The sequence below is a fragment of the Lutjanus erythropterus genome, chromosome 14 (assembly GCF_056507025.1).
Source record: "Lutjanus erythropterus isolate fLutEry1 chromosome 14, fLutEry1.hap2, whole genome shotgun sequence".
Classification (NCBI taxonomy): domain Eukaryota; kingdom Metazoa; phylum Chordata; class Actinopteri; order Lutjaniformes; family Lutjanidae; genus Lutjanus; species Lutjanus erythropterus.
The window spans coordinates 12,706,515-12,727,599 of record NC_139330.1 but is presented as its reverse complement, the minus strand read 5'-3'; the positions used below and the strand labels follow the sequence as shown (position 1 = coordinate 12,727,599).

General features: G+C 37.7%; 1 protein-coding gene across 2 annotated transcripts; it reads right to left on the bottom strand.

Annotated features, from left to right (window-relative positions):
• Positions 1-914: 914 nt before the first annotated feature.
• fam204a (family with sequence similarity 204 member A) lies at positions 915-20,413 on the bottom strand. 2 transcript variants are annotated; one of them, XM_084736419.1, is made up of 7 exons: positions 20,042-20,413; positions 19,658-19,742; positions 18,828-18,858; positions 17,274-17,379; positions 15,588-15,677; positions 1,249-1,358; positions 915-1,041 (listed from the first exon to the last, which is right to left on the bottom strand). In XM_084736419.1, exons 1-7 carry the CDS (start codon positions 20,273-20,275, stop codon positions 990-992), a joined length of 708 nt encoding a protein of 235 aa, XP_084592545.1. In that variant the 5' UTR covers positions 20,276-20,413; the 3' UTR covers positions 915-989. The 2 variants fall into 2 exon arrangements, with proteins under 2 accessions (XP_084592545.1, XP_084592546.1); XM_084736420.1 differs by having other exon boundaries at positions 17,274-17,376.
• Positions 20,414-21,085: the final 672 nt, after the last annotated feature.

Here is a 21,085-nt window from a genome sequence, read left to right as displayed (position 1 = left end):
CTCACCGGGGGACAAAGTGCCCAAATATGTGCGATGCAAACAACTTAGGAGGATTAATTTTAATTCTCATTACCTTGAAGCAAAGCAATCGTTTTCTATGGTTGAAAAAAATATATAAGCAAGCATTATGAATAAAAGTAATTATCATTCTCGTGCTTTTTTGCATGCTGTTTGCAATTAACACATCCTGGAATCTGAATGAGCATTTCAGAAGTAGCTGCGGAGGCAAACGCTGCAGATCAAAAAAAAGATCAAAGTAACAACGAGAGGAATCGACGGTTTTAGACGAGTTTACAGATGCTGAAGAGAGCTCGTCACACAATGAGCGGCGAGTGTAGGCTTCGAGAAACAACGCGTGCCTCTTGTTCGGGCTGAGATACAATAGCATGTCTCCCAGCATGGGTGAGGGCCAACAGCAAAGCCTCTGTTTCATGTCTCACCCCCTCCTCCCCACAATGTTCACTCAACTTCCAGTTTACAACTGCTCACAACTGTTTACAGCAGCCAAATTTCATTTTCTACTCCCAAATCCTATCGCACATTATCCTGTACATTGCATTAGGGCCCTAATCTTTCCTTTCTCTTCCTCGGAAGAAGAAAGGAGCGCCTTCATGATTAACCCACTTTACAGCAATAAATAAACGCATCATCCAGTAATGTACACCAGATTTAATTTGAAGGGGAGAAAAAAAAAGGCCAGAACGCTCAAATCACTGAAATGTAATGAAAAATAACACAATGCAGACACCAATGGGCGCCTTAGGAATTAATTTGAATGCTCCATAATTTTTCCCTCTCTTGTACTCTCTGGATTGGTTTTTCTTCAGCCAACTGTGTGACTTTTTCCCCCGCTCACACTCCGCTGTTGTGAAGTCTTCAAAATATACAAAGAGAATAAAAAGAAACAGGCTCAGTCCGCCATAAAAAACACAGTTTTATTAAATTAACTTAAAAAAAAATATCACAGTCTCTCCTCTCCTCCATGTTTGTCACATGAAGCCCATGTTGCTTTTGGTTTCCCATCGTTTTTTAGCCTCAAACCTGCAACACAGAAAAAAAAACATTAAATTACTGAAGCCTTTATGAATACATTTTAGCTAGTCAACTTCAATCTCTGCATGAGTAATCATTCAGAGTGCAGCTAATGCAGGTTTCAGTGGCTCTATCGTAACTGTACTTGAACCCAGAGTGTCACACATGGCAGATATGATGGCAAACATAAACATGAGGACAGAGACGTCGTCGTACCCCCAGGCTATTTCCTTCTTCCTTTTCTGCGCTGCCCTCAAAGCTTCTTCTTCCTGTTTGCGCTGCACAAAGTCACGGCAATCAGCGGCTTGAGCGATATTCACAGCCAGCTATTTAGAGGCAGACAGAGGAGAGGCCCATTAGAGAATGGAAATCAGTCCGTGGCGGGAGAAGTCTTTCTGACTGATGTGTCAGGGCGGCTTCTCGTCAGTATCTCTGCCTCCTCCACACCACAGCAAAACTGTTATTGAGTTGAACAACACGCTAATGCGGCCCTAGAATTTAACAAATTTTACAAGACACATTAAGACTGGTGATCAAGTATAACACACAGTATATCACAGATTGACTGTCCCAAAATTGTGTGTAGTTTAGAAACAATCGTAAATCATATAAACTGTTAAACATGATGCAAAGAGATGAAGCAGCAGCACACTGATGTGAAACTATAAATTTAACACAACACAGGTGCTTGATGAGTAATTACAGGAACTTCTACATATGCAATAAACATATAGTGGTATTAATATGAATATTTGCATTTGTTCTGACTAATAATACTACTGTCTTAAGACATCTGTTCACTTAAGGACATGTCCACTATGAATTGTCTATACTGTACAGTAAGGTTGCAGCAGTATTCTGGCTTCACAGTATATAATTAAATGCAAATTAAGGGTTATCAGACCATTTACATTGGCTCATCTACAATATTGAATTCAAATGCATCAGTGTTGTTAAAAAATATTGGATTCTGTTTTATTAGTGAACAAGAAATGAAACAACAGAATTTATAATAAAGCATTTGTTCAACCATTTGGGTCATTATTACTGATAATAACATATATAATAATAACAACAACAAAAATAATAATCATAATTGTGTGAAACCGTTTATTTTCTAATACTTTCTCACACTGTTGTAATCCAAACAGGTCTGAATTGTTCCCATGTGAAAATTACATTTTCTGCCTCTGAAACACATGAAAGCTGAAATAGTTACTCGCTTAGTCAATCTACAGAAAATGTTGATAATCAATAAATAATTTAAATAGGTGTTCCTTAACCAATAGCTGAATTAACTGATCATTAACAATAAATAAGACAAAACATGTTTTTTCTTCATTTTAAGTTCAAGTTTCCTTATTCAACTAAAAAATGTCAAATGTGGCACAATTACTGCCATTTCTAGACTATCACTCAATTATTGCTTAATATTTTATAATCATTTAAATTCTACACAACAATTAATTGATTAATGATTAATCATTAACATCCCTAGTTTATATCATCAAGTCAGAACAAGCACTAAAAATACACAGATTTGATCTTCTTAAATATGAATACTGCTGGTTTCTTAGCCTTCTTTGATAGTAAATTAAATATTTTTGCATCTGGGACTGTTGGTCAGTCAAAACAAGCCGTATGAAGAAATCAACTTGGGCTCGGGAATTTCTGACATTTTACAGAACAAACGATTGATTGAGATTGATGGATTAATCAATAATGAAAAGAATCAACAGCTGAGATTAGGGGTGAAACAATTACTGGTTTCACAATGATCAGCAATGAAATTCCTGATGATAAGTCTTACCATTTCAAAATTTTTGTTATCATTTAAATTATGTTTAAAAAAAACTCAGAGTAAATACTGTCCCGCATCAACCAAAGTTAGCATCAGTCTCACAGACGCAGGCACAGAAATGTGGGTTTTGCGTCATAAGAAACATTGACATTGCAAAAGATATATCTTTATGAAATGATTTTAACGTGTTTCAGTACTTTTACAACATTTTCAGAACTGCGATCATGATGACAACGGTCAATTTAGTCATTATTATTCACTGTGTTTCATGAAAATTGTGTTGAGTTTGAGATTTCTGAAGGGCTTCTTGTGTTTCTCTTTAAAAATTTGACCCAACAAGCTGATTTATGATCTTCAAAACCCAACATATTAGAAATGGGTCCAGGTCAATAGCCAGTGAAAAATAAAGGTCAAGACACACCATATAAATACAGGTAAGAACACTTAAAAATGTTGTTGGCAAATATCCATTAGAGTGTGTATCTGTGTGTGTGTGTGTGTGTGTGTGTGTGTGTATGTGTGTTGTATGTGGGCGGTTGAAGTGCCTCATAGCTCCATAAATTACAAGAACATTGTTTTATTAAAATTATTCTAATCTATTTTGCCTTTTGTTTGAGGTGTTTTAAGAGGAAGTCATGTTTTTAAGCTCCTGGCTTATAGTCTCTCACGCTCATTGTTTCTTTTTGATTACTTCTTTTTTTCCTGTTTAATGTGCAAATGAAACAACTGAATAAATAAACAATGAGGAAGCAACGTTCAGCATTTTGCCACTCAAAAATGTTGCAACGGCATTTTTCACCCATCACCAGTGTAAAAGAGACTTTTCTGTTTGGAGTACTGCAGGCAGTGCCTGAAATCAGAAGTGAAGAGAATGACCGTGACTGCAAGAAGCAAACATTCAAATCCCAGGGAAGACGTATGTATTGTGAAGCAGAATAATCCCAATAACCCCAGTCACACAGAAGCACAGGAAACAAAGAGAAAAATCCTGCCTCCTCTGTCACTCCTGAGATAGGTTTATTATTCAAGCAAAGGCAAACTTTGATAAACAACTTGGAACAATTTCACCAAACCTTTGGGTAATTCTCTGTAATATTCAGAGTACAATCAGGGGGGAAAGAAAGTCTTAAGGTAATGAAGAAATGTGCCACCACTGCGCCACTTGAAAAAAAAAAAAGACCTGCTGGAAAAAAATGTTTCAATTATAATTAAGTGGGATAAACTTTATTAGAAAGACTGAAACTAAAATATCTCCTAATGCATGCTGGGATTAAGCAGGTCAGAGCGAGCAGGCAGGAAAAATTAAACTCTAAAGGCTTTTTATCACCATATTTCAGGAACCAAGGGTGTAAAATGTTCTAATTTGGGATACATTAAAAGCCATAAAGGTCTTTCAAAAAGATTAATGGTACTTTGCTTGGATTTAAGATAAGGGCTTCGGCTGGCTGCAAGTACTGGGCTCCGGCTGGGCCCTCAAGGCATTCATCTATACAGTCATTGGAAGATTTGTGAAAGCGTCTGCACAGCCTGGAGCGTACATACTATGACAGTTCTCCAGTTCTTTGCCATTTTATAGGTTTTAAATTCCCCAAATCATGTTTTCTCCTCTTAAAGAGAGTTATAACGGGTGATTGCTCTTACATTTGCAGGAGATTTGCGAGCAGATAAAACCACACCAGGGTTTTCCCTGCTCATTATTGGAGTGGTGTAGGTGCCAAATGCTTCAGAGTGTCTGCGATGCATGCAGAGATTATAAACAAGACGTTTATTAAATTGTTGACAAATCTGAGAGCTGCTCCTGCTCTCTGTGTTTGCAGAAAAAAAACCCTCATTGGCTCATTCTGGGAGCAAATCAAATGAAACTGCATGATGCTAAATGGTTTCATTTGGAGATTAACAGACAGAGATTTTTCTTTTTTTCTACACAAGGATTACCCACATTAACCTGCTCTCCTGTGGGGTTGCATTTGAAATGCAAAAGGTCTTGAAAACACGCCTTTCCCAAACATTCCAAAAGGAAAATTAAAACCCAGTTCCATGCCCCTCATTTCCCCCTCTTTTAAATTCACAACATAGCGTTTACTACATTTAAAGCATTAAAGGTCTTTAATTTTTTTCCCTTTTTTATCAGTTTAGTCTACAATCCCTGATTGTCTTTACTGGGGCTCAACATTAATGTCAACCAAGTTACCTAGGAGACAGAGCAGATCAAAGAGACAAAAAAACCCCTCAAATGTCTGATTAATCAAGCCTGCAAACAGCTTATTTCTTTTAGCCTGCATGCAAGTATGAAAATGAGATTCCGAGAGCAGTACATTGTGCAGATTTGTTCATTCTTATCTGAACAAAGCCAGCGGCAGCTTATTTCATGGATCACTGGCACTGTCAGCGCTGTGGCGCCGAGCAGGTGACGGCTCCTCTTTCTGTGGCGAGAACAAAATTAGCAAAAAGTCGGCACAAATTAGCCTCTCATATTTTCAGTAATATGACATTATTTTTCATTTACTTTTTTGATCCACTTTTCAGGATTTTTTCCCCCTCCCCTTGCGTGCATCTTAGTGCCAAATCCTTTCACATCAGAGGCTGGTGAAAAATAAGAATGAAAGTACAAAGCTGGAATAAAAGCAGGAGACAGGAAACCTCCTGCATTCTTTGTTTATGTGGATCTTAAAAGCCAATTCTTCCCACTCCATACACATATATATATACAATTAAGTGTCCATCACAGCCATGTTTCTGTGCCTTGTGTCTCTCTCTTGTGTGGCCTGGACGCAGCCCTGTTAAAAACAAGGTTTATTCAGAGGATTAATACTCTGACCTTTGAAAGATTTGAGGGCAAAAAAAAAAAAAAAAAAAAATCACAGTGCACAATGCTGGCACTGCAGCAGCAGCAGCTTAAGGCCACTAGGAGGGTTAAGTCAATAGTACCGTTTTCTGTTCATTCATGTTTGGGTCGTCATGGAGATTCAAGTAGAGACCTAAACATGGGGCCTCAATCCAAAAAAAAAAAAGAAAAAAGAAAGAAAATCTGCATTGCTGCTGTATAAGCTATACACAAGATAAACCAAGTCTATCTTAATGACAGTTTCACACTCTGTTTTCGTTTGTGTGTCTGTTCTGTTGCATCATTTCTGAGGTGTGTGATAAATGAAAGAAGCATTAGGAAGTCTTTATGAGCAGCACAGGGTTGACAAAAAACTGTGGCAATTAAACAGCAAGTGCAAAAAGACAATAGCTGAATGAAAGATGAGAAAAATACATCTCCATGTGGATAAAGTGTTAAAGCTCCTATTAACAATAAGAAATAAATGATGGCTTTAAGGAAGAAATGGCCTTAAACCCATTCATAAATTTCCTATCCAGGAAGCCTCTTCCAATTAAAACGTGTGAGAGGTGGATTAACAAGGGCTATATGGCTTTGCCTCGCTAAATCACCTCCCCGAGCTGCTCTGCTGCATTTGACGTGTAAACGATTAATGACCAGCCTAATTCCCTTATCACACTACCTTAATGCCTAAATAATGTGGCCTTAGTCAACTTTGGAAAGCAGGGCTATATAAGAAAGGAATGAATATCAGATTAGGCAGCTCGTGTGTTATTTCAGCATAATTTCTTAGAACTGAGGCGGAGGGGGTTAGGAAAATGTGTTTCTGGCTGCAAAGCCTCAGTGTTGCAGCAACAGTGGGAAGGTCAAGGGATCAAGAGGTCGATCAATACCACCCATATCGCATTAAAAGGGAAGGAATACAAAGTTTCATTCACTTTCACATTCATTTTGACATCTCAAAACTGAACAAACTGGATTAAACACAAAGACTGCAAATCAACCAGAATTTTAGGTCTTACATAAGACAATAGATAGAAGTGACAGAACATCACTTAGTAAAGTTAAAAACTCTGTCTTGATCTGTTAATTGATTATCAAAAATACTCCATTATAACTAAAAGTCCTGTAAACTGTTACTTAACTTAAATAAATATTGTTGGCTAAATATAGTTAAACACACTGTATGTAAACAGTAAATAAAATACAGACTGATGATGTTGTGAAATAGTGAGGGATCATGGGAGTTGTTGTCTTTATTATTTGACAACCACTATAGGTGACGAAAATCTATCTGACATAACTCAGGCAGAAATTATGTTCACAGGTGAAGTAAACCACTAAAGTTTTATTTACATTAAGTATAGTCACTTTTGCCAACTTCCTTCGTCACTCTCTCACTGATTGTTTGGTCTTTCCTGAGAAGTTATAGCAAGTAAGGAGGGTAAAGGGGATATGACGCCATTGACAGGTGATCATATGAAATGCAACATTACCCTACACTTAAACTTAGTGTCTGTTCAGTTGTATTTCAGTATAACAATTTGAGACTAAGATTGTGATACTTAACTGTGATGCGGTGTGCATTTAGTTAACTGGGTTGGTGATTCTGAACCAAAGCGGCGGTGTCTGACAACAATTATCTAAATCTTTCTCCAGAATCGCTTGTAGTGTCTTTATGAGAGGAGCCTCATATGCAAATTAGTTCCACAGACAAACAACAGCTATTGGGCCAAAACTCCTCATCAAAAATACATACTGGCCCAAAGAGGGGTGAGTTTGATGATTTACCTTTGGTGTGAACTGTATATGGGAATAATAATAGGTTTTTACATTGCTCAAGACAACTATTAGCTGAATCGCTAAGAAAACTCATAGCATACCATTCCACTCAAACTGCACATTTCCCCCCAAAACATCTGTACGGAAGATGACAAATAATAAGTTCTGTAAGTTGTGGTTAAGTAAATGTAATTGATTACTAGGCCTGGGCAATAAAACAATATATATATATATATATAAGTCAACAATAGACATGTCATCAATGTAGTAAGAAAACTGCAATAAAATGTTTGCCTGAAAGCACATACACCCTGGCTCATAAACAGCTAGTCCTATCCCTTGATAATGGAGTGTGCTACAAGTGACACGCAAACAACAAATCATTTAACAGGTGCGTTGTTGTACTATCAACATGTGACACAACAGAAACAGTGTAGAGTGAGAAAATGAGTGCAGACGGTGAGGGGATCATTTTGATTAAAGAAAATGTCAGGTCAGCTCACCAGCATGGCAGTTTTTTTGTTCAGAATACAGTGGTTACATTCAAGCATTTCTCTCCTAGCCTTTATTAAAAATTATTGATATTTACAGAAATTAAATATTTTCTTGTGATAAATGTTTCAGCTATATTTCCCAGCCCTATTGGTTATATCCCAGCAATAGTCAATCTACTTATTGATTACTTAACTAATCATTGCAGCTCTGATTGGTAGTTTAAGAGTAAGTTATATATACTTCTACAATGACAGCTTCAGTACTAAATTCAGCAACAGTTAAACCAAATTTACAATATGACATTATTTCCTTTAAAATGCTTAAAAAAAAAAAAAAAAAAAAAGCATCTCCATGTTGCTACATTCCCACATTGTTTCTCTCAGTCAGTCTTTCACGGGGCAGCCTCCTCATAAGAGCGTTTTTGTAATCTTGCCTCCACTTTGACAAACAGAATTACATGGCAGGCAAAAAGAAAGCCACTCCAGGGAGGGCACAGTATAACAGCCATGCCTCCATTTTCTCTTCTAGTAATCTGATGCGAGATACACATGACATGTCATCTTTAGGGAGTAGAAAAAAATAAAAAAAAAATCTCTGAAAGTTCGCCTGCTTTGTGCACATTCCATTATCTTGCCTCTTCTGAGTAGGGTAGGCTTATTAGCAAGCTTTGAACTCACACTTACAATAATATGCCATCAACAGTTTTATAAGCTAATTAGAAAAAACAGTTTAATTAATGAGTGACTGGCAATAAAATGGCAATCATGAAAAAAGAAACCGAGGGTGCTAAGCTTCCACTACCACCAATTAAGGCCTAATTACAAACAAATTATATATGTGTTTTGCTGTGGGCTTTAATTTAAAAAAATGGCTTTAATTAAAAGAGAAAACATGCTAATTAATTAAACAGCACACAAATCTACATTGAAAAGTATGCTTTGTCTATCAAGTAATTAATGAAATACAATAATCCAAATGAGATTCCCAGGCATTTGATAAAAGCTTAGTACCCATTTCAAAAATCCATTTCAAAATTAATGGGCGAAAATTTAATGTGAGTCATCCAGAGATACAATAAAAGTTCATTCTGTGATAAATTGCTTATGCTGAAGGAAAAATGAACAAAGAGGAGAGTTTCCCTAAACTCTGCGAGGTGGCCTGGGGGGGCTAGCAGGGGAGACAGAGTCAGCCTCCTACTCTGATGTGGGGCGGGGAAAGTCAGAATCTGATAAAGGCCACTTTCCACAAAAGCGCTGCTCATTAATTTTTTGATTACAAACACGGGGCATGGCAGCGAGAAGGTGGTGAGAAGAAAAAAGGTGTTAAATAACATGAATATCATGAAACACTCTTAGTTCAGCTCTTTGTTTCAACTAAGCCACCATGTCTCCTCCGACAAAATGCTTCGCCACCTTTGTTTCACAGCATTTAAGCGAGGCTTTCCAAAGGGTAGATTTCAAGGACAGTGGGGCTTTTCCTTTCAGCAGCTGCTTCTATTGAAATACGAGCTGGAACATAATGAGGGATATTATAACCATCCGCAGGTTCAAACACTACACAAACCATAAATGGCTCCAGTTAATACATATTCATATGGTTAATTATTGTATATTAAGTGATCCGACTAATAGGAGGGAGCACTTTTTAAGCAATTTAGACTGATCGGGTTAATCATGCTCAAAAAACAGGGTCTAAAGTGAGGTCCACCAGCCAAAGACCATCCAGAGTACAAAAAGCCACTGGTTGAAAATGAGGCTAGATTAGAGTGACACACATTTTGTTGAGCCAGAGGGTCTCAGGCAATCAACACAACGCAGCTACTGAAAGACATTTAACACTTAGTGGTCGTCCAGTATGGCTTTTTCAGTGGCTGAAGTTGATTTTACATGAGCAGAGCGGCCGATGGCAGATATATAATGCCGATATCAAAACAATTCCATTATTCCATGCACATTACAATCCAATTAACATGGTTATCTTAGCCAGTAACATGTTGTTTTGGATGGAACTTGTATTTATTAATGAAATAGAAAAATACATTGGGTCATTCTGTGGATTTTAAAACGTGACTGGTATTTAAAGGAGAGCGGGGTACAGCTTGTCAGAAGCCATGTCATTCAACTGCATTATTCTATAAATGATAATATAATATAGATTTAAAGCTGGGCAGTAACGGTTATAGATTAGATTTGCTGTCATTTAGATGGGAGAAAAGTGTTAACATTTAGGAAAGATGATAGTGACAGAGGAAAATTTAGGAAGAATTTAGCAGGATGCATGAGAGTTACACTTCAGGGCTCCAAATTAATTTTTTTCACCACCTTCCCTAAATTCATAAGAGGGAGCGCTAACGTCTTTCTACTGCAGCCACACTGACAAGGCTGCGTGAACATGTATCTGCAGACATTTTTTGTTGTTACATTTTGTAAGTGCAGGAACTGGCTGATGTAGTTATCTCAAAATGTCAGATTATTAGATACTTGAGTAATCAGATGGTCAATTAAATGATTTATCATCTGTTATAGTTTGCAGAACTCATGAACACGAACTGTGGTGTGATTCTGTACTGTAATATACTCTTTATTCACCATTTCTTTCTGTGACAAATGGTAAAAATACATTAAAATGTGTTCTTGTCTTTTACGTTCTGTACCTCTGATAGAGCAACACTGATTTACTCAGCAATGATAATTGAAATTATTGAGACTTTCTCATTTTGACTCATAGTTTGCAGAGATAGTGAAAAACAAAACTCGTTTAAGATATTCCAATATAACAGTAAGCCACACTGCCCTTCAGTGTGTTTTTCAGTGCTGAAAACATGAAGAAGATGCATTTAGTGAATTGTTGTCATGTTTTGTAGAATAATATGCTGTTCACAGTTTAGTTATTGAAGAATGTTATTTATAGCTTCGTAATATTTTGTTGGACGTTTAACCTTACTCACTGATAAATTGTGCTACATTTTTACTGTTTTCTGAGTGTTTTCTTGCTTTTACATTAGTTGATTAGTCTAAATTAAAATTTCAGTTTAATCCACAGGGAAATTAGTCTCAGGTCTGCTGTAGGAAGGACTGCACTAGCATGGTTGACTACTACTTACTTAATGTTTACAGTTCCAAACTAAGACAGTTACCCTTACATTAAAAGAAAAAAACTTAATAGTTCAATACCAGGTATGTCTGAAAACAGATCCTCCATCATGCCTTGCTCCGTCCACAGTATAAACAGGAAAGAAAACCCTTTTAGGCCTTTTAGAACATATATGCTTCTTTGTGTGTGGTGCCATTTGCAGGCCTGCTTCTTGGTTCAGAAAAGGCCAGCAGCCATGCAACTACTTTTAATTTTTCATATTCTTTAGCTCCTGGAAGTCATGAAATGGACTTGACACCCCCTATTGTGACAGCCTAAGAGAGTTTCTGTTTTGAAGTGGTAATGCTACTCTAATAGCTGTGATGAGTGCTATGGGGGGACTGTAAGCTCTAACATGGCGTGACAGTCTTTTGTGGTGAAATATACCCACTTACTATATATAAAGTACAGCTCCTGACTATTTCAAAAGACCTCAGTGGCTCTGTTTTACAAAGAGGAAAAAAAGATGAAGGAGTAATTATTTGTTGTAAGGATGATATTGTATGAAATAATACAATGAGAAGGTGGATTAGTGTGACAAAGAAAGTACTGTACAGTAGCAGTCATCTTAAGGGTAGAGCGCTCAATGAAGACACCAAAACAAATTCTCTCTCAAATGTTTAGTACTAGATTTTAATGGCAATACCAGCCCAGGTTCAGAAAATCATGGTTCCAATTAACCTTCAAAACTGTTAGATACAGTACATTCTGTACAACTGGGAGTGATAACCTAGTAGTTTACCTATTTTTGTTAGCTTAAATCATACCGAAGTAATCTTATTCAGTATGTGGATATGAATGCCACCTTATCAGATATAAGAGTGGTCACGTGGGGTGTTTCACAAGGGTCAAGCTTAGAACCATTATTCTTCCTTGTAATGATATAAAATCTGTTGTTGATTGTGAGTTTTTTCTGTATGCTGACAATTTGGCTTTGTTATTTGAAAACAGGTCTGTCAAGTTTGGGTAAAATCACCAATAGTTTTCAGCATTGAACAGCAAGCCGTGTATAAAATGTGTAAATCGCTTGGCACCAGACTATTTTCCTGTGTCTGCGTATGCTAGAGACCAGTAAAATATAATATTTGAATTTAAATGTAGGCTATGGATAAGGTTCTTTTGGGTCTAAATCCTAAAGTTTTGGAATAGTTAAGCAGATACCCGGAATTTATCAGAGTTTTTCAAAACAACTGTATAAACTTTTATACGGAAATGGAAAGAAGAGATATGTACTACATGCTTTCTGTGGTAGCTGATGTTCAGGCATACACTGACTACATACCGACTGCCCTACTTGCCCATTGCCCACTCGGTTGTTTTTCCTTTTTCTTTTCAGAAAGAAATCCATTCAGTTAGCACATATCAGCAGAAGTAGAAGGGATGACAGTTGACCGACAACATGATAGTGGAGAATTTAGTGTCTAAGCGAAAAGAGAAAGCAGCTATTTTGCAATATTTTGGATTTAAACCCAGTGCTAGTAGGGAACCTTATAGTGTTAATGAGGCAAACTGTAAACTTCTTCTGAAGGAGGTGGCAGCATCTGGAGGCAACACCCCTAATCTACACGCACACACCTTCTAGTGCACGACAAGAGTGAGGCTGCCACAGCCAAAGCTGGACCAGAGAAGCCAAAATATTTAAGATGAAAGATATTGAGCATCATCAACAAATATCTTTTCTTGTACCACGTCTAGTGTAATCGGTACCACCAGTGTTGTCACAAGTTTATAAACTGGTGGGAAAACTTGTGTCTTATGTGTACATTGCTTATAACAGAATAATAACCAAACCAACTGAAACCAATATATTACAAATTTTCTTGTAGATCACACTACACTTAAGATGACATAGGAAGCTCTATCGTGCTTTGTAAGACTGATGAGTTATCAGCTTTTTGCACTGCCTCATTTACCAGAAATAGCTGCAAAATCAATCTGTCAAATATGAGCTGCTGGATGCTATCAAGCCTCCTGACAGGCTGTGAGCCGTTTATACTATATGTGTCAGTCATTCCATGTTATGCTAATTACTGAATTAATTAGCCCATACACAACTTACAGCAGTGTAAAATAATGTGCAGTAATCAAAGGATGGAGACCCAGTCTTCTTAATTGGAGGACTTGCACCTTTTAATCTACCGAACTACTAGGACTACTTTAGAGGCAAGAAGCTTTTTACATTATTTTGTGTCTTCTAAGGCTTGTGAAAAGCAATCTAAACATGTGCTGAGAAGGATCATCAGACATCTTTATGAGAAAAGAAACCCTATCTGTACAGTTTAAAGGAATACATTAGGGAGCTTTGTCTAAGCAATGTAGACATAAATAATATTTTGTTACCTAAAAGGGGATGTGATTTCTTTGCGCCATCTTCGTGGGCGTTAATACTTTCACTTAAAAACCGAGCATGTCTTAATGAATTCATCCAAAACAAAGACCTACAGCCTTGGGAAATATTTAAAAATTGTAATGAGAATAAAAAACCTCAACCTGCAATATCCGAGCAGCGCGTCTCACAAGTGTGACAGATGAAAGAACACATATCTCAGAATTTGTAAGGAGCCTTCAAAACAGGTTTTTACCAAATTGTTTTAATGTTCAGATTAAAAGAAGAAAGTAGAGCAAATGGAAATCATTAATTGATTTGAGGGAGCTCAAAACAGCAGAAACAAACATTTCCGTCTTATAAAAGGGGGGATTCTGACAGCAAGCTCTCTATCTTCCTTCCATTTCTCTTTGCTTTGAGGAGATAAGTGGGAAACCGTTAGATTGAGGATGAAAATATACTGAAACATTGTCATCCAACGTGTACCAGCGTTTTCTTTACAAAACAATGCCTAGAGGGACAAACAGGCCTCTTTAGTTCCTCACAGCTGTCAGAATGTTTTTGCATTTTTTGCAGAGAAAACCTGTTCCCATTCTTCCAGTGTAAAGCCTGCCACAATCATGTCTTGGTGTTATGACCGTAAACAAATTAAACATCTAAGCCATTCCGTACCAAATGAGCCACTCAATTATAACCTTGAAATTGATTCTGGCCACAGCGGGGATTATTGATCCTCTAAATGTTTGTCACAGTGCTCCTGTCAAAAGTGAACAGGAGTGCTGTAAACAAACATGTCGGCCATAATGCTATCTGCATTACAGGCTGCATCGTTTAACATATAATATAATCCTTTCTAACTGATTCAGAATCCTTCAAACTTTTTGGCTTTTAGCTGCCACTTCTCTTCATATTTTCCACAGACTCTGCACAGCCTTTCTTTGTATTCAAAAGCGAGTGATAAAGAACTTTTACGTCACCCAGGTTTTGGGGATTTTAACATGGTCAATTGACTATATTCTTGCGAAATGAAGTTATCACTGCTAAACAATGAGTTGTGGCTGCCAGACTGCTGTCACGTCCCATCACGGTTCTGGCAAGACGCAAGGCAGGTGCCAGGGAGGCGAGAACCTCGGCTCAGGCTAAAACCAATCCACCAGCGCTCTAAGAGGCTTTCTGAAAGTACAGCGCAGGTGCCACTCACAAGAGCTTTCATTTAACTCCCCCATATTTGACCACTCTGCTAGCAGTTAAGATGGGAATATGAAAGGGCTCTGATGCTGTACACTAATGTCTATTACACACTGGAGATATCGGGGCTACGCATGTAATGCCAATTCAATTCTTAATACAGCTGTTTTTTTTTTCTTGAACACAGACCCTTGTTTTTGGAGCCTTCTTCTTAATTCCAGGAAAAGATTTGCTAAGAATACAAAACATTGTTTACAATAGAAGCAAAATATAATTTTATGCGGGTTCTCTATGTTGAGAAACATTGAGGATATTATGAAAAAAAATTTAAAAAAGGCAATTCAGAATGGGAAAAAATATCTCCTGAACCAGCAGCCCCACCTACTTTGCAACTCTATTGCAATCTAGTGCCAACAATGCCATCTGAGCCTATAGAGTTAGAAGTGTTTGTGTTGCTTCTATTACTGCACAAGATGAAAAAGCTTATGGGATGCTGTAAGCAACATGCATCATGAAACAAAGAAGTTTAACTTTGATGCTCAAAGTACGGCAATTGCCCCAGTGGAGAAGTAACACCGCAGCTGTATGTCTTTTTAACCACAATTATATGTGTGTGTGGGCTACATTTTATGCTAAATTAGTTTCAAACCACTTGATCCTTGATGCCTGCCAAGGCGGTTAGTTACAAAACTTCAGGCACTGCATTTAGGGACATGTACACTTCAAAGGTATGAAACTCTTACCTGGAGAATGATTTAACAGTTGGCTTGAAAGCAATGTACCCTTCATTAAAAAGCAGAGCCAAAAGTCCTTTAGACACTGCAGCACTTCAAAACTAAGGGGAGGGCTTTCCATTAACTCAATGGAAAAGGGCTGCAGGACTGAATGGTGGGTGTCTGCGTGTGTTTTTGTTCCTCTATGTCTTTGCAGCAGAAATGGCCACGGATCCATTAGCCTGATTTGTCACAGCAGGAGCACCCCAAAGATCTCTTATCAGCACAACGTACCTCTCGAGTGGCGAGTCTGTCGCTCATCTCCTCCGCCTTTGCAATGTCCCCTTCAGCTATGGCCCTCTCTATGCTCTTTTCTAGGCCGGACTGCAGAAGAGGGGGAAAAAAATTCAGATTTTTTTTTTTTTTTTTGAAATAGGGGTAGAGAGAAAAAAAAATCAAAGAGTAACTTCAAAAGTCCCCAGGGCCTTATTTTTAATATGATTGCTATTACTACAAATATGTAGATTTTCCTTCACAAATGAAAACCTTTTTGATTGGATATTAGTGGGGAAATCTTAGAAATGCTACAGGAGATTACCAAACATAAATGTGACTCTTTAATTACACATTTCCATTACAGGCCTAAGCAGAGGGGGTGCAGAGAAGCCCCCGGTTACTGATGGCAAGGCAGTTCTGCTGTGATGAGCCTATCTGAGGAAGCGGAGCACCAGATTTCTTCAGCCCCAAAAATTTCATCATGCTAGAAAAATACACTGCAAAGAGGCTGTAATTATTAATGTGTCTCCTCTGATGTATTGTTTGAGGGCCTTGACTCAATAGTAAAAGTACATGGACAATACCATCAGGCTTAAAAAGCAGAATTAGTGAAACAGTTTTCTCTAGCTGCTTAGTCTTGATTTTTCTTTATACAGTTTATTATTCTGCCTATAAACTGACGCTGACACTGATACAACCCGACTGGTGATCTCAATTATCGTCTATTGTATCTCACAAACAAAACTCAAACTGACAGACCATCATCCGTAGTGCCATGAAATGTGTTTTTAAGGTCAGTGAAGAAATGCTGTTAGCAGAGGAATTAATCACATCTGGCTGCTATGACAGCTTTTTCCTCAAATGACTGTGTGAAAGTCCTGGCAGAAGTAAAAAAAAATATATGATATATTAATTACAAGGAACTGCATTTGAGGGATGAAGGAGTGCCTCATTATGTTGATGTGACAAGTTCTGTTTCATTCAGCTTGTTAATCATTTCCTTTATCCTTTCATAGTTGGCCTATTCAGAATGAGGCTAAAATCAGCAAAAACTCAATTTTATGCTGCTCTAAGATAAATTAAGCACAAAATACTCCAAAATAATCATTAAAAGGATTTCAAATTGAAATGAGAACACTTCCCATTCACTGGGTCAGCTATAATGTTCATCAAGCTTGCAAATATTTTGCTTCATTGGCAATTTGCAAGCCTTTGCATAAAATGTTCATTCATCTTTAAGTGCAGAAATGTATCCGAATGAAAGAAAGTTAAGTTATAATTTCTTCAATGATGAATTCCTCTGCAGTGGTACATGCCCATTAATTTAAATGTTCTAGCTGTAATCACAAAGGCTGTATCAGGTACTCTAGCCCGCTCCTCTTTTGTCGAGCAAAATTTAGATTTTCATTAGGTTTCTTGCAGAGGAAAAAAAAAAACTACTTTTGACTTTAATCTCAACAGCACAAGAGAGGAGATCCATCCTAATCTTATCACTAAATGTAGCCAAACATAATCCTTAATATTCATCTCAGTGTCAGGTTGAGTTACCATAAGTATTATTCTAATCCATATGTCATATCACATAAAACAATGAGAGGATACAGTGGCACGGAAACACAAAGGATGGGAAGGTGTTACTAACAGCTACGACTGACACAGTATTAAACCTCAGCAGATAAGTTGGAAGGCAAGAGTCTTTGTTACCTTCGGAGGGGGTTTGGAACATGCAGGGGGATGAAATCGATCATTTACACCAAAATACTGCTTAAGCTCATCCCAGTGCTTCTCCCGCTCTTCCTGATGCTCTCTGCTAACAGAGAAAATGTGTATTAATGTTCATTACATGTACATCATAAGGCAAACTAACACTGTCCATCTGACAGCTGGACTTTATTTTCACCACTGTGCTGAAATCAGATCTCTATGTCTAGCAGAGTGAGCATCGCACAGCATGGTAGCATCATTAGTGCTGGTGAAGAAGTATAATGTTGGCACGTTCTGCTTCAGCACCTCAACACAATGCAGACGTGATGCTACACTGGTTGATGATTAGAGCTACAGTATAAAGGATCTCTGTTTGTTGCATGTTTACTGCAAATCACCTATTCTGCCATTTTCTAAAGCATAGAATAGGTTGTTTATTGTACTTTACATGCTACCATTTGAGTCTATTCCTCCCAAGACAATAAGAGGATCAGCTTGCAGACTTGTAACTTGTTTGCATTAGATTACTAATGCAAACAAGTTACAAGTTATTACTAATAACATCTTGTCTGTTTTTACTTATGTTAAAGACTGTTATCATTGCATGACAGAGCCATTGGAAATCTAGTTGGTGTGAAGGACCAACATGTGAGATTTTAAAGCATTCATAAGCTTTGTGAAGTGAACACGTTCAGCTACACGTTTGCTACAGTTGCACAGGAAGAATTGCACATATCTTTAAAGGGACAGTTAGAATTTTTTTGAAGCGGGGTTGTATGAGGTACTTATTGACAGTCAGTGTATTAGCTGCTGTAGGTACTGGACAGCATGCCCCTAGTTAGGAGAAGCAGAGAAGGGCACCAGAACAGAAGCTAAGAAATTAACTGCTGTGTACAGGGTCAGCAGCAAAATGTATTTTAGCCATAAAAAGCTCCACATGAAAAAAATCAATATCCATTTACTAAAAGGTACATTATATTTAGAATATTTTCATAACTTTATGTTGCAATCAGACAGCCTTTTCTGGTGGGATTGTTTGGGTTATTGTGTGACTGTTTTGAAAGGATAGTATGCATTCAACACTGTGGTCACACAATCACCCAGGCAAACTAAAAGATCGGGGCAGTGGTAGATCGGAAACTCCTGTGTTCTGTGAGGTAAAATTACTGATTGAATGGAGTTTGGGGGGTTTGGATAGAGTGATATTTTACTCATACAACCACAGTTTCATGTCAGAAATGGCTGTGACAACAAAGTAAAGCAATAAAAATATTCTGAATATGGCGTGCACTTAGTCAACTGATATTGTTTTTTTAGGTGGCCCTTTTTTAGTGGCTAAAATACCTTTGGTTGCTGGCCCTGTTCAATACAGAACAATGCTTCGCTTCTGTGCTGGCACTCCTCTCTGCTTCTCCAAACTGGGGGGGTGTGCCGACCACCATCTACTGTAGCTAATACACTGTGTAATGATAAGTACCTCATACAACCCCACTTCAAGTAATCCAAACTATCCCTTTAAACTAGTGTACCTGGTTGGACATGGTAATTTGGTACCTTATCTCTGTAGGTTCCTCTCTTTCTGTTCCTGTTGAATGACATAAAAGACGCAATTTAGGGTTTGTAGGAGCATCAGCTAAAACAAAGCCTTCAAGTATAACAGGTGTGCCAATCTCTATTACATATAGCGTTAAGAGGGCTTCATGAAATTCCAACATGGGTATGAGTGAGAATTTCGCTGTCTTTTTGTCATCAGATTAGTTTGAATACTGAAGGCAAATTACACACTAGTAGATGTACACATTGTGGCTCAACATCAACATACAGTATTAGGGATGGGGGAAAAAATCTGATTCTTAGATGCATTGCAATTCTCTCTTGAAAGATTATGAATGAAAAGTAAATAATCTGAAATTTGAAACCTAATTCTCAACATTTTGATCATCTGTAACAATTCTGTAAAACTGTGCTGTACTTCGCTATGACTGAACCAATTGGATAATGAAACAAGATGGACATTAATATGTGTGTCATGTTTATGTTAACAACTACACTTCTTCTTGAGTTTTAGCGAAGACGGCTAAGTGTGACCAACCACTGCACTCCCTGGCTTTAAAGCTAGGCATATGGAAATGTTTTGGCTTCTGTGAAGTTGAAGGGAACATGACCTGGACAAGAGCAACAGTTGTATCTAACTGAACTAATAATGGCTCATTACAAATATGCCATAATTTAAAAGTAGCAAGCAGTCATACAGTGAGAAATATAATTTTAAAAAATTATCAATATCCCTCTTCATTGGACTCACATTCAATTGTGAAATGCCAAGAGATTCCCACCCTTATGCAGTATCAAGCATTAAAATTCCATTTAATTATTGCTGACACCTTTCTTATGTTGTCTTCTTTTTCTCTTTCTTGGGAGCTTCATGGACTTCATTTCTTCATTCTTCTTCCGTAGATCCTGGAATTTCTTGATCACACAAACAAACAGAATTCACAAGAACACCGAAACCCTTGATCTACTTCTGTATACATGTTATGATACACAAATAATCCAACAGGGCTTCAAAAGCATGCCTTTAATCACATGTTGTTAGCTCTAGTTTAAGCAGGGCTGGAGATTCAACAGATTATACATGTCAGTATTTATTTTTCGTTAAGAAAAAGGCTTCACCTACAGATACACAACAGGTACTCTAATTAGCTTGTTAGCCTGTATTTCACAGAATGAATGCTAACCTATGCTCACTGCATATACAATCGACATACTTGCCACATTTCCTGGGATATACCAGGCATACTGCATGTCGGGGCATCACTGTCTGCATCACCAGGAGCTTGAGTCGACTGTGCTTCCACCACTGAGTCTGTGTTTTCCCGGGAAGAGCTCAACTTTTCACCCTCCTTCCTCTTCTCCTCAACACTATCGTCCTGTTCATCCTCCTCGTCGTCAGGACTGAGGTCGTCTTCGGTTAAACCTTTCGGCAAGAGTCCGCTATACATTCCGATTCAGGAGTATACTGTCAAATTATATTGTATTTTATAATTTAACTGCACTTAAAAAGGTCAGAAATCGCCAAATAATAGATGTTGACAGCTGTTGCGGGAGCACGCTCTCATTTCCGGGTAAACAGTGTGACGTTTGCTGTTAGAAAGCACCGATTGGCTGATAGCGCGTATCGCTGAGCACTTTATCCAATCAGAGCTGTACTCACAGCGGAGCACGAGGACGAGACGAAACCTCTTATTGGCTGTTTTGGTAAGAACAATGGTTAACGTTTTAAGGTTAAAAAAGGGGGTTGTGACTAGCAGACCAGTTTTATGGTATAAATTTACTTGTTAAAGTGACATTTACAGCTCTGAATAGACGTGTGTAACAAATTTAAGGAGTTATAAGAATTTAAGCTAGTTTTAGCAGTGAACTAAAGTCAAGAGCAGGCTGTGGAGCATTTCTAATTGAGGTTAGCCAGGCTACTGACAGGTCCGTGAATTACCAGGAATCATTCAAATGTTAACCTATATTTGTGTCATGTTCTCGGCAAGATAAGCTTCCTTCTATGACCAATGGTTCGCAATTTGCTCAGAGTGCTTTGGGCATTACATTATTATTAGAATGATTAGCATGCAAATCTTGTATAGCCCCTGGCACTGGCACAGGCACATCTACCCTTAAATTGCTCTTTCACACTCATTCACATTAGGCTTTCTTTTGGTTGCATCTTATTGCAAAGCCAATAATCTACATAAATTATAGCCTGTATTTTTGTGTGTCATATAAATGTAGAATAAAGAGTTAGACCTATAACACCAATG